The 14,352-nt window shown below is 44.0% G+C and overlaps 1 protein-coding gene and 1 pseudogene across 5 annotated transcripts in view; one reads left to right on the top strand and one right to left on the bottom strand.

Moving 5' to 3' along the window:
- Positions 1-14,352, top strand: part of LOC147132772 (uncharacterized) — a 49,744-nt gene that overhangs the window by 21,994 nt on the left and 13,398 nt on the right. The window contains exons 2-3 of one of the 4 annotated variants that reach the window (XR_015081804.1): positions 535-3,553; positions 5,666-14,047. Coding sequence is in view for 2 of the 4 variants with exons in the window: in XM_086012093.1 (XP_085868219.1) it covers positions 535-1,433 (899 nt within the window). In the remaining 2 variants the exon portion in view is untranslated. Of the gene's footprint in view, positions 1-534; positions 14,048-14,352 lie in introns of those variants that run through there. The other 3 variants (XR_015081805.1, XM_086012094.1, XM_086012093.1) reach the window with 3 other exon arrangements.
- LOC147132773 (uncharacterized) lies at positions 5,204-9,304 on the bottom strand (annotated as a pseudogene). The gene is made up of 2 exons (XR_015081806.1): positions 7,691-9,304; positions 5,204-5,247 (listed from the first exon to the last, which is right to left on the bottom strand). The product of XR_015081806.1 is annotated as an uncharacterized LOC147132773 (transcript).

Consider the following 14,352-nt stretch of genomic DNA (forward strand, 5'->3'; position numbering starts at 1 on the left):
GGCTAAAATGAGTGTTCCTCACACTTTTTATGTAGATGTATGTTGGTGTGTATATACATGTGTTTATACACATGTTACTGCGTATATTTACATAGGTTTGATCCTGAATGGTTGCCGTTAATGTTATACATTAATGGCTACATTATGCCGCCGTCCCTGTGTGACCTATATCTTTGCTGCTGTAACACTGAAAATTTCCCCACTGTGGGATCAACAAAGGCCTTCTTATCTTATTTGTAAAAATATGAGAAAAAAAGTCATTTGCATGATTTGGAATGTGTTTATGAGAGCAACAGACATTTTAATTTTATATCACGTTGCAGTGTCCATAGATCAAATCGGTCCAAAGTACAGGTTTGAGTTTCCAGCCGTTTATTCTTTTTTGTGTTTCCAATGGTCCGGTCCAAGTTGGGATAGAACGGGCACAAGTCAAGGTCATACCACTGTTGAAACAGTAATACACAACATCAAAGTCACCGCCTGAGGTTGGACTTGGCCAAACCAAATGTGTGTCTTTCTTTTTGTGTCCTGCAGATGTCAGTGAAAAATATCTTTGTCCTGAAAAAATTGAGCCAGACTTCACTCACATTAAAAAGGAGGAGGAGGAGGAGCAGATCACATCACCACAGCCCTTTGTCCCTTTAAAGTGTGAGGACGACAGAGGGGCGGAGCCTCCAAGCAGCAGCTCAAGTCAACGCACGACCATTGAAAGTGACTACTGGGGATCATCACAAGCACAGAGTGATGACAGATCATCACACTCTCCTGTCACTACTGATGATGATGATGATCATGAACAAGCTAAAGGTGATAGGGCATGTAACACTGACAACAAATGCTGTGAATGTTCTCAGTGTGGGAAACTATTAAGTTCAAAGGGGTCTTTAAAAGTCCACACAAGAACACACAGTGGAGAAAAACCATTTTCGTGCTCAGTTTGTGGCAAAAGCTTCTCTGACAAGTCAAATCTAGCAAAACACACAAGAACACACAGTGGCGAAAAACCTTTTTCCTGCACAGTTTGTGGCAAAAGCTTCGCTTCTAAATCAATTTTTGTAAAGCACACAAGAACTCACAGTGGAGAAAACCCTTTTTCCTGCACAGTTTGTGGCAAAAGCTTCTCTGTAAAGTCAAGGTTAACAGAACACACAAGAACACACAGTGGAGAAAAACCTTTTTCCTGCTCAGTTTGTGACAAAAGCTTCTCTCAGAAGTCAACCTTAACACAACACACAAGAACACACAGTGGAGAAAAACCTTTTTCCTGCACAGCTTGTGGCAAAAGCTTCTCTCGAAAGTCACTTTTAACAAAACACGTGAGAACACACACTGGGATGAAACCATTCAGTTGCAGTGATTGTGCTAAAAGATTCTCCACTAAAAAGTGGTGTGAAAAACACACGTGTGCTGGTAACAATAGCAGCAATCCTTGAAGCTTAAAAAAAAAAACTGAAGGAACTGACGCTTTGTGGTAAGCTGTAAAAGTGTAAATGATTTTGAAAACAATGATAGATTGAATACTGAATTTTGCATACATCTTTTAAAGACATGAAGCCAATTTTATCACTGTCATATGGTGGGGGTGGTGTGGTAGGAAGTGTATTTGTTGATGTAGTAAAAAATGCCATGTCAGATGATGCAATGAGGGGCTTGATAATGGATTGTGGCGTAAGCGCCCAGACAATGACCAGTTAACCTTGCACATGTAGTCCCAAATTTGAATGCTAGAATTCGCCAAAATAATTCGCAAGGCATGAACCAGAACTGAAATCAATAATGTGTACAGTTACACAAACTCAAAGCATAAGGAAAGATAAGTGACCCACAGACGATTCTAATGATGTTGTGCTCAGCTCACAAGATGCTCATTATTAGTATATACGACACTGCCATATCATGGTTTAAATGTTAAATAGAACAAGGCTCACGAGAGTTATGGTTTCCGTGTGAAATGCTTTGAAATTGTGTGGTTTCAATATGATAACACAGTATTTCTTGGCATTTGACCCTGTAATGCAACAGAGTCCCCGTGAATAAATGTTGTGTTCACGATGAATTAATTGCTTATTACAACAAGTTTGCTTTGCTTAAATATAATCAGAATCATCTTTTCTTCAACTTACGTTTTAAATAGAAGTGATGTGCCCATGTATAGTATGAATCTCACCATGTTTTACATGTGATATAATTTAAGCAGTAGACCCATTGTTGCACGTGAGAATTATGGCAATAATGTGAATAGTTATTTCACGTTTTTATTTTTTATCATGCTTGTGCTTTGCACCTGTTTGTGATTTGAAGACAGAGGCTGCTCTCTGTGGTTTTAGACTAGAGCTGTAAGCGAGCGCTGTGTTCCAATCGCAACAGTTTTTAAAATTTTGTTTTACAATGTTCGCTTCGAAGCTATTCTTCAGAAATGTATGTACGTGGTGAATTCAGGTTAATGGCATATTCTCATAAACGGGGGTTTTTATAACCCTTTGATCTGCCAGATGTGCTTGTGGTCAGTGTAAACGCTAAATTCCTCCAGTAAAAAAAACAAGCTTTAACAGAAAAACATCACGCGTTGTTTAACCACAAAAGATGATCTAAATTAGCACAAGAACATGGAACGATATCTAAACTTTTATGATTGGCTCTCTCCTGGTCACCCGACTGGAGAGAAGGTTGTACAACAGTTTAGAAGTCGATATAAAGCCGTTTTCAGGAGGAAGCTAAAGGGAACCTGTGTTTTTTTTAATCATTAGTTAAATCTCAATTCCATGCGTTTTCGTTTCTGAGAAACGACTATGATTACGACGACGTGTTAAAGCCAACGAATTTATTCCTGACAGAGGAGTCTATACATACTTCAAAGCTCTGGGTCACCCACTACGCCTATCTTAGCCTTAGCAGAGATGGTGTTGACCTGAACGACACGATTCTATTTCTAGACCCATCCATTATACAATCAAAAGTGAAAGTGTAAAGATGTCTTCGACTGGTTGGTCCAGAGTCCACTGAGGTCCTTGTTGTCATGCAGAATGATGTTCGTTGCCTGGACTTAGTTGAAGGTGGTAGACTTGTGGTTTTGCAGAACTGCTTCGTAACGACGGTTATTTCCAACTGATGTTTCTTGGAACCTGCATCTGCACTCTACAGGAAGCTTGCAAGCAGTACATTTTCACACCTCCTCTTCACTTTACTTCGACTTTATTGCAAGACAGCATTATTGTTTAAGCACAAAACAAACCACTAGCATGATTGTATCATTTTTAGCTATCAGCATCTTAAACAGAAAAAAGCCATATCCCATTAATCCCCCTTTTGATCTCTGCTAAACAGAGATCAACACTACACCCTCTAAATAGCCAAGGTGGCTCTAGTAGTCAATAAAGGCAAAACCAAATATACCATGAATAGATAATTAAGAGAAGGATACAGACGTGACGTCTAACGGAGCCAGCGCGCTCACAGACCCTGCATCCACTTTCAGGGGCAGCATCTGATATTGGCCATGGGGGTCCTTCCCCTCAAAGACTTTGTGGACAATCCGGAGGATTAGACTCCTGAGGTAAGGAATGATACAACATCCACACAAAGCAAGCACAGCAAAGACAACCATGACGGTAGTCGCCAATGTCAGAATAAGCCCTTTCCATTTACCAAACATCCGGTTCAGCATGCTATGGAATGGGTTGTCTTCTACTCCGGACATTGATTTAAGTTTAGCAGACATGGCTTGCAAACCTTTCATGGCTCTGGTGATCTTTCCATCTGGTGCCGTGTTGTTGGGGATGATTGTGCAACAGTGTCCCATGATTCAAGCGCACGCGCCGCCTTCTTCCGCTAACATACTATCTAGGACCAACCTGTTTTGGAATGCCATGAGAGATGTCGCTGATAGTTGTTCAATTGGGAAGTGAAATTCACCAGTCTTTGAATTTGCTAGTGATGGTAATTAATAAAAACATTTTTATTTGGGGTTACCCATATGAGAATACTCTCAAAACCTGCTGAAATTTGACAGCAAGCTTTATACTCATCCGGAACACCTCTGGGGACTCCAATGGCATCAAGGTAGGTGGGGTCCTCTCCTGCTCCCCAAGCGTTTTCACCCACGTTAAAGCCACTGACCACTCGGCGGGAGCGGGTCAAGCTTCCCCACCAGTCCCGCTCCCAGGTGAAGTCCGCCATGTGACTGATTTCCTGCTCAGAGAGAGGCCTGATCGCCGTGGGGGTTATCATAGAGATGAAAGCACAAGTGCCAGTCCATTCCCTGGGCAGGAAATCCCACAACAGACTGTCACCACACATCCACCACAAATCGGACCTTGTCTTTCTCAACCGGGCTGCTTTATGATGGTCAATTGAAAGTGTGAAATTACAAAATTGTGGATCCAGGTGGCCAATTGATCGAGATGGTTTATTACTGCGGCCCAAAGCTACCTTGCTCTCATTTTGGGAGATGCAAGGCAGGGACGGGACCAATTTCCATATCGTACAAAGGAGCACCTTTTACCTTAGTCAGAGGATACACGTGGTCCCAACGCTGGCACTCTCCTTCCAGATTGTCTTTAGTCATCAGCTGGTAGGCACAGGTTCACTCAAACTTAATAGCAGCAGTAAAATTTGCCTGGATCACAGGGTTGACAATCCAATTGAGGTTATTCATAGTTGCACAGACAAGAGAGTCCTTTTGATAGACTTTGAATGTGTCCCTTCCTTCCACAATAATTTCTTTAAAACACAAATTTCCTGTTTTAATCCCTGCTGAGCCCCTTCTATCTTGTGTCGATATACCACCTCCTGAACCAAGTCATTATGTAATTCATATCCCGTTGTGTTGATAGTTCTAAAATCGACCGGATCCTCGTTTTTTGGTACTGATAAACCAGCAGTTTTTTTCATTATCATACTAGATGATTTTTTGGTTGGATGTACCCAGTTTATTATAATCTGTCCTAGTGGATCGGCCCCTGAGGCATCTATCCCCAAGGTTAAGACAGTGAAGGTTGAACTGGTTTGTTCCAGTCTCTCCATGGGATATTAGCCATGTTCGACAAGGTCAGCAGCACCGGGGTGTTGTTCCCCTGGGGTTACCGGGTGTATACTACCTTTTTCCAGTTTGATCTTGTTCTTCCACTGCCAATTCATGTCCTTCGTCAGTTCCCAGTATCCCGGTTTCGAGTGGATAACCACCTGCTTCCAGGGTCTGCGATGACCTTATGGTGCACCGGGTGCCGGTTAGCTGCTCCATGTCCATTGCTAAAAGCGCACAAGTAAATTTCGTATCCTGTCGGATCGCCCCAGCTTACACAATCAATCACTTTACACAAATCACATTGGAATACCGTACTTTCCCCTAACGTATAATTTAACTCTAGGGCCCCAGTTGGCTTCACAGCTCTCTTTGTCACTCATTCCCCGTGGTTTGAGGGCATTCCGAAATAGATTCCTGTAACTATAATCAGACAGATCACCAGAGTCATGAATATGGCCTTTGGCCAAATATACAGAATATACATATTTCCTCCTTTGTTAAATGACCAATTTAACACCGCAACACAAATGAAAAGTAAATCAAAATAAACAATTCAGGTGAGTCAAGTGGAAAACGATCTTAACGAGAAACGGCACGTCAGTAAGTCACACAGGCACTTTTTTTTTTTTTACTCTACAATAGAAGCTTGTGCAGGGCGTGTCTGTGACACGTGGTACCACTTGCCCCCCTTTCCAAGGAGACGCACGGCATGAGATGTCCGAGCTGTAACTTCAAACGGACCAGTCCACCGTGGTTCAGACCACTTCCTTTGAAGCACTTTCAAGTAGACGTAAGTGGGAAGGGAAGGGTCATTGACGTGGACATCCACAACAGAGGGACCCGAAACACAAAGTGAGGACACCAGAGATGACAGTTGCTCCCAGTAGGGCTTATAGCCCTTCGGTGGTTCCATGTCCGGCTGGTGCGAAGCTGAGGCTGGACCAGGCATCAGGTGGCCGGTCAGGAGTTCAAAAGGGCTGAACCCTGTCCGATGGTTAATTGCTTGCCTGATGGAAAACAAAGCAAGAGGCAGGGCTTGGAGCCAATTAAGCCCAGTGTGTGCACACGTTTTAGCTAGCTGTTGTTTGACTGTGCGATTCATCCTTTCCACATGGGCCTGAGACTGGGGATGGTAGACTGAGCCAAATTTATGTTTGAGCCCCAGCATGGATTCAACCGTAGCTAATGAATTAGCCGTAAAATGTGTACCATTATCCAATCTGATTGCTTGTGGAAACCCATGGGTTGGGATATAATGGTTAACCAGCGCTTTGATGACGTACGCTGCGTCCTCTTTTGCACAAGGATAGGCTTCCAGCCATCCAGAAAAGGTGTCGACAATCATTAATAGGTACCTTTTTCCTTGGACTGGGACTACCATGTCGGTGTAGTCCATTACCACCACATCATTCGGGCATCGGCCCATCTCAGTGTGTTGTGAGCCCTTCTTCGTTGTAGGGCTGACACTGAAATTCTGACATATCTCACAAGAAACACAAAACTCTTTTACCTTTCGCAGAAGATCAGGGTGCCACCAAAAACGCAGCTTAGCATCGACACATAGCTCTCATGTGTTGGGGCGTGCGCTTCCTCAACCACCGATTGCATGAACTTTCCTGTGGGTAACCCTAGTCTCCCCAAGCTTCTTGCTGGGCCAAACCACAGTTTCTTTGTCGTCATACTCAGCACCCTTCTCTTGCCACTTTCGTTTGTCTTCCTCTAACGCCCACCTTTTGGAGATCGCTCACCACTTCAACCGTTACTGCAGGGAGAAAGTCAATCAACTGATCCTTTTTGACAACATAGTTACCTTCAACATCTGTTTGATATCCTGCTGCTTTTTTGGCTGCAGCATCAGCTGCGTCATTTCCCCGGGCTGCCAGTGTGCTTGCTTTCACATGTCCAGGACACTTGACCACTGCCACCTCCACTGGTCTATCAACAGCCTCGCTTAGTAATCAGCTCTGTTATCAGTTGGATCAGCTCTGCGTTGGGCCACTGGGTCCCCAGTGGATGTGACAAATCCCTGTCGTCTCCATGCAGCCAAATCCACAAATAAGCATCCCACAACATAGGCCAAATCAGAATAAATGGTAACACTCTGACCTTCAGATAACTCCAATGTCCTGCACATGGCCAGCAGTTCTGCAGCTTGAGCGGGTTTCACAAAGTCATTTGTGGACCACAGTGTTTGGAAGTCAAAATTTGATTCTTCCAGGACTCCGGCTTTCCAGACTCCCTCAAGGGTCTCTGTGATGCCTTCAGCGGCCTCATGTTTAAAAGGTTACTGCAGCATGTTAACAAAAGCAATCTGGTCTACCTCAAACGCGACCGGATTCGCCGATGCACACAGACCCGCGTCGGCAGGCCCCTCGGACCACAGTGAGTCCGGCAGCGAATTCAGCAGCTCTTCGGCGTCCTCATGGTCCGAGAGCTCTGCCATGGAATCGCATCAGTGTCACATGCTCCAGCACCCCCTCGTCCGTTGCGGCGCTCTGAATACAAAAACATTCAGTACTACCAATACATTGGGTATTTGACCTTGTTGCCAATCGTTCGCCAAATGGCATTTCCTTACCATGGGACCCAGTTCTCATGCTTCATGACCTAGTGCAAGTGCAAGTGAAATGTGTGGAAAAGATGTCAAACTCATCATAAACCACTCACTCTGGTCTTTCGTCAAAGTGGAGACAGTCGCCGCTCCTTGTTTCCCTATGTAAATATCTGTACTGTTGAGCATTCAAGTTTCACCCTGCACTAACTCAAAGGCTTCTCTGCAAACCAAATCATCATTTCTGTCATAGTATAGTGTGAGATGGAGAGGGTCGATCGGAGGGCTGTAGGAGGCAAGAGAGTCGATCCAGGGCTTCCACCGCAGGTAGGCCGAGTAGACGCTGACTCCCACTTTTGTTTCTGGTTGAAGTCGGGCCCAATAAATGTCAGCAGTTCATGTTGCACCATGTTCCATCCAGCGGAAAATTTCTGTCCACAGTTCATCACGGTCCCATCCGGGAACTGTATTGTCAGTCCATCTGGGCTGCAAAGGATGGTAACCTCGGTTTTGATAACCAGGTCTCTGCCTATCAGGTTCACTGGAGCTCCCCCTTTTGTCAGGATAAACTGGTTTTCATGTGTTTGTCCAGCAAATTCAGTCTTTAACGGTGTCGAAATCGGCAGACTCATGGGCACCCCTGTAAAGCCCATTAAGGTGGTCGTCTTCCCTGAGTGCTTGGACGCGGGAAGTGGTAGACATAAAGATGAATATGTGGCACCTGTGTCCACTAGCATGTGAATGTCCGTCTTGTCCACCTTTGCGGGAATAAAAGGCTCTGCCTTACCTCCGTCCAAGGGCTCCGGGCATCCCTATTGGTATTCAGACCAGTCCTCGTCGCAGTAGAACTGCCACGGCTGGTGTTGGTATGGAACCTGCTGTGGTTGCTGTTGCCAGGGTGCCGGGCCGCGTCCACCTCTGCCGTGTGGAGGCCCGTAGCCTCCTCGTTGAGTTGGGGTTCCTCCAGGCTCCACTGGAGCTCGCTGTTGCATTTGTGGGAGAACAGTACATTGACGGTACCAGTGTCCATACTGACCGCAGTTGAAGCAAGCTTGGCCCGGTGGAGGTTGGCAAGCGTTTCCCCTGCCTCCGTTAATGTAACCCCTACCACGACTCCCGCCTATTCCTCTCGTCGGGCCCTTCACCATCCACATCTGCTTTTCTGCTTCCAATTTTTTGTTCCTTTTTCCTTCTTGTTTGTTGTTAGTGGCCACTTGTCGGGCCTGGGCCAATTGTAATTTCAAAAGTTGTTCCTGCATGTCCTTCACCTCGTCTGACGCTTTGTGGTGTCTGTCAACAAAAAGTTTCAAATGGTGAGACACATGACGATTAAAGTAACTATCGCTCCCTTCCATGAGGTCAGGGTCTTTCATAAGTTCAGATTTAACTTCAGCTGGCAGTGTGTCAAGCAAAGCAATTCTATAAATAACACTCGCTTCCCGTACACGGGAGGGGTGTGACCCTGTCTTATCTGTCCAAATACTTATGCAATTTTCGAGATGAGAACTGAGATCATGGGAGGTTTGAAGTCTGGGAGCTTCGGCACCGTCGGTGAGGAGGAAGGGAACATATCACAAATGACCGCGAACACTGGAGGAGCAAAAGGAGCAAATAAAATTTCAGATTCTACATTATTCAGGCTAGACCGTGTCAAAATATAATCCGATTGGTGAACCAAAATACGACAGGCACGAATCAATCTCACTACATCACCACATGCCAGGCTCATGCCATCCGTCATCTTTTTCAACGCCTGGATCCATGTTTCACCTCCAGCAGCCAGTCCGGGTAGTGGCTTCTGTAAAAACTCAAGATCTTTTCTAGACAAATCTTGATATATTAACCCACCTTGTAGATTTGGGTAAAGCCGGATAAAGGGAAGTTACTGGAGGGCCGTTTTCGGGAAGGTCCGTAACTGTATCTAGGGGGTTGATTTGTTTTTTTTTTACTTTTTCGCGCTGAACAGCTGCCATGGCAGTGGACACCACACAAATCTCATGAACATTTCTCCTCAGTTTTTAATTGTCTTCTAATTTCTTAATCAAACCTTTTTTCTCCATCCACCCTACAATGCCAAGTTTATCCTTCATTTCTTTTCCCCTCCGAATAACATCTCTTTCTTCCTTCTGAAAATCACCTGCTACATGAACCAATGTACATTTCTGCCTTTCTATCTTCCTTTCCTTCTTCCATTCCGCCCACACACTTCTAAATTCTGTTTGTTTCCTTTTCTGCTTCTTCCTTTCGACACCAGCCAACAACTGACCTTCTATTTCAATCCACAAATCCTCCAATGACTTCTGATAATCATTGTGGAACATATCGCATTCATTACTTGTACACTCGACTGTCCAATTTACATCCCAGGATTTTGGTGGCACACACATCTTATTGTAGATCAAATCAAAACACATCAAAACAAATTAAATGAAATTAAATGAAATTAAAACAAATAATTCCATTAAATGAAACCAAAACAAATATAATTAAAACAAATCAAGCCAGGTCCTCTGTTACCCTGACTTTACAACAAACCAGTAGGAACTTTGTTACCCTACTTTTGCCAGGTCCTGTGTTACCCTGGTCAGTCAGGTCCTCTGTTACCCTTACTTTACAAAAAACACAGTAAAATCTTTGTTACTCTACTTTTGCCTGGTCCTCTGTTACCCTGGTCAGTCAGGTCCTCTGTTACCCCGACTTTACAAAAAAACACAGTAGGAACTTTGTTACCCTACTTTTGCCAGGTCCTCTGTTACCCTGGTCAGTCAGGTCCTCTGTTATCCTGACTTTACAAAAAACACAGTAGGAACTTTGTTACCCTACTTTTGCCAGGTCCTCTGTTACCCTGGTCAGTCAGGTCCTCTGTTACCCTTACTTTACAAAAATCACAGTAGGAACTTTGTTACCCTACTTTTGCCAGGTCCTCTGCTACCCTGGTCAGTCAGGTCCTCTGTTACCCCGACTTTACAAAAAACACAGTAGGAACTTTGTTACCCTACTTTTGCCAGGTCCTCTGTTACCCTGGTCAGTCAGGTCCTCTGTTACCCCGACTTTACAAAAAACAGTAGGAATTTTGTTACCCTACTTTTGCCAGGTCCCGTGTTACCCTGGTCAGTCAGGTCCTCTGTTACCCTTACTTTACAAAAAACACAGTAAGATCTTTGTTACCCTACTTTTGCCTGGTCCTCTGTTACCCTGGTCAGTCAGGTCCTCTGTTACCCTTACTTTACAAAAAACACAGTAAGATCTTTGTTACCCTACTTTTGCCTGGTCCTCTGTTACCCTGGTCAGTCAGGTCCTCTGTTACCCCGACTTTACAAAAAAACACAGTAGGAACTTTGTTACCCTACTTTTGCCAGGTCCTCTATTACCCTGGTCAGTCAGGTCCTCTGTTACCCTGACTATACAAAAAACACAGGAGGAACTTTGTTACCCTACTTTTGCCAGGTCCTCTGTTACCCTGGTCAGTCAGGTCCTCTCTTACCCTGACTTTACAAAAAACACAGTAGGAACTTTGTTACCCTACTTTTGCCAGGTCCTCTGTTACCCTGGTCAGTCAGGTCCTCTGTTGCCCTGACTTTCTAATCAGTTTTTGGGGGTCCCAAAATCCCCAATGTATACCAAACCCTCACAGTATGAAATCGCTTCCAATTTCAAGTCAGTCTACGACGGGACTAGTAGGAGCCTCGTTACCCTACTCTCGCCAGGTTCTCTGTTACCCTGGTCTGTCAGGTCCCTTGTTACCCTGACTTTACAACACAACAACAACACATCGTCTTAATACCTATTGACAATGAAACAATTGTACCACAAATCTCCCAAATTTCACAATTCCAATGTGCAGAATTTGTGATGTAATCAAACAGGCTTCTGCTTACCTCGTTTTGTCGGTGCACCGCGGAGATTGCAGTCCAACTGAATCACTGTCCACTCTTCTGTCCTTTTACCCAATGTCCTTTCTCATTACGTCGGGGTCACCAATTAAAGAAACCTGTGTTTTTTTAATCATCTGTTAAATCTCAAGGTTCCATGCGTGTTCGTTTCTGAGAAAGGACTACGATTACGACGATGTGTTAAAGTCAACCAATTTATTCCTGACAGAGGAGTCTATACACACTTCAGAGCTCTGGGTCACCCACTACGCCCATCTTAGCCTTAGCAGAGATGGTGTAGACCGGAACGACACGATTCTATTTCTAGACCCAGCCTTTATCAAAAGTGAAAGTGTAAAGATGTCTTTGTCTGGTTGGTCCAGAGTCCACTGACGTCCTTGTTGACATGCAGAATGATGTTCGTTGCCATGGCCTTAGTTGAAGGTGGTAGACTTGTGGTTTTGCAGAACTGCTTCGTAGCGACGGTTATTTCCAACTGATGTTTCTTGGAACCTGCATCTGCACTCTACAGGAAACTCGCAAGCAGTACATTTTCACACCTCCTCTTCACTTTACTTCAACTTTATTGCAAGACAGCATTATTGTTTATTCTTATTGTTTAATTGTTTAAGCACAAACCAAACCACCAAACCACAGACACAGTCACTGAGCGGGAACCGATCCCACGCTGCCCACACACAACTCAAGCGTGTGTACCACTACACCATCAGTGACCTAGCCAATTTTATCTTGTCACTAGTTAGGCATCGTGTACATTTACAAACTGATAACTCTTGAATTCACCCTAAGTTGAATTATGTATTTGCTGCTTTTATTACAATTATACAACTTATCTAATTTTCAATTTAAATTTCTGACATGTTTGATAAGTTGTATTTTTGTTGAATTATTCAAATGGTTGAAGATACTATCTATTCACAGATTTAATGATTTAAGGATGATTTTCTCTTTTTCCACAATAAGAGTAGAATCATGTTAAACCAATTTCCATATATGAATGTTAATTTATTTTTTTGTTTTATTAACATTTTGATTTATATTAATCCCCGTTTATTAAATTTCAAGATTTTGGATTGCCAATAGACAATTGTCATAATGAATGTATTATGCGTCTCGTGTGAACAACATTGATTTAGGATTTTTGTATGACTTATTACTTCTTTAATAAATTTCATCAAATTATAAATTAAGTACTTTGTCGCTTTATTATAATTTTATTTATACATGAATCATTCTACCTCTAAAGTGAAACCAGAACAGTAACCATAACATCGGATACGTCCACAATTGAATTCATTTAGTTACTGCGGTATATTAAATACAATTAACAAATCTGAGCGATACTAACAAGGATTGACAGAAGAATAATTGTGTCTTATTGATGGTGTGTTTATATCTAAAGGCCTAGATAGACCAAAAAGACGCTGGCCAATAGTGACAGACGCTTACCCCCTGTAGCGTCCGGCCGGCTGTCGGCACGTCACGCTGGAGGAATACACCGCAATGACAGACAGCGACACTGACCGTTAAAGTACCTTCTGCACTTGCATAAGATGTAATACTCTTCCATACCATCGGTGAGGGTAGTCACCATTTCTCATGGTTAGAAAAATCCAACCGGAAAGCTGTTGGCCGGGGGCGCATTATAAAAACGTAAACAATCCATTCAGCTATATTCTTCACTCACGATGAACTCCCACGCAAAGTAAACGATCACGTTCTTGACACGGTATTGTGAAATACTTACATTGTCAACCCTCACTCTTGTACTTGTAAGATTAAGGCAGCGGAGGCGTGCTCACTGTCTTGCCGCACATGTCACTTCTCGTTGGTGCTCCGAGCGCTGATTTGCTAGCTAACAGCCAATGAGAGTGACCAAATGTCACAACTGGCAAAGCCGATTCAACATACGTAAACGCCCCCAAGACGCTTACAGACGGGTTACGACACTACGACGGTGGCCACTACACCAAACAGACGGCACATTCAGACGACACGACGCTTCACGACCTCCAACGTCAGTTTGGTCTATCAGGGCCTTTAACATGTAAATGAAATCAGATGTCAGTTGTCCTTGCGTGTAACAACATTTGTGAACATTATGCTGTTTGGTTGTGTTTTTAATTGTACGTAATGGAAAAGGAGTGAGAAGAAACTGTATGGAAGTAAATCTGTGCCATCGGAGTTTGAATACAACGGAATGCCCACCTCTGCTAATTTGCATATTTATATGCAGGCGTGGAGAGTGAGGAGTCTGGTACGCTAACATTTCCACATTGATTGACATGTACAAAAGGAATGTGCTCGGATTCATGCATACCATATTTTCCGGACTATACGTCGGGCCGGAGTACACGTCGCACCAGCCATAAAATGCATAATAAAGAAGAAAAAAACTAGGGATGTTCCGATCGATTGGGCACCGATCATGATCGGTCGATTTTCGTGAAAAATTACGTGATCGGAATATTCGCTCAAAGCCTTTTATTGCTGATAAAAAAATCACCCGCAGCTCATGCTTCGCAGCGTACAGCCGTGTTGCGTCCCTCCCCATTTGCTCGCTGTGAAGGCATGGCTGCTACGTTCATACCAACTGCGGCGGGAGCCTTTCTGGCGGCGTGTTTGAATTGGAGTCAATTTAGTTGGCGCGGGCGGCGCAGTTGCGTGCGGGGCGGTGCGAATGATGCGTTGCAGCTGTAGGACGCGGAGTGACGGACTGATAAGCTGTCAATTCGCCCCATTCATCGCGTGTAAAACAAGTCAACTTTTTGGACATTCCGCCTCGCGGCAGCCAATCAGCATCTGGCATACTACGTCACACACAGCCAAACAGAGCCAGAGCTCGAAGGTCCCCACGTACATTGCAATGTGTCACACCCAGCCAA

Source organism: Filicampus tigris, chromosome 17 (assembly GCF_054856515.1).
Source record: "Filicampus tigris isolate MCC_2025a chromosome 17, RoL_Ftig_1.0, whole genome shotgun sequence".
In the NCBI taxonomy this organism is placed as follows: Eukaryota; Metazoa; Chordata; class Actinopteri; order Syngnathiformes; family Syngnathidae; genus Filicampus; species Filicampus tigris.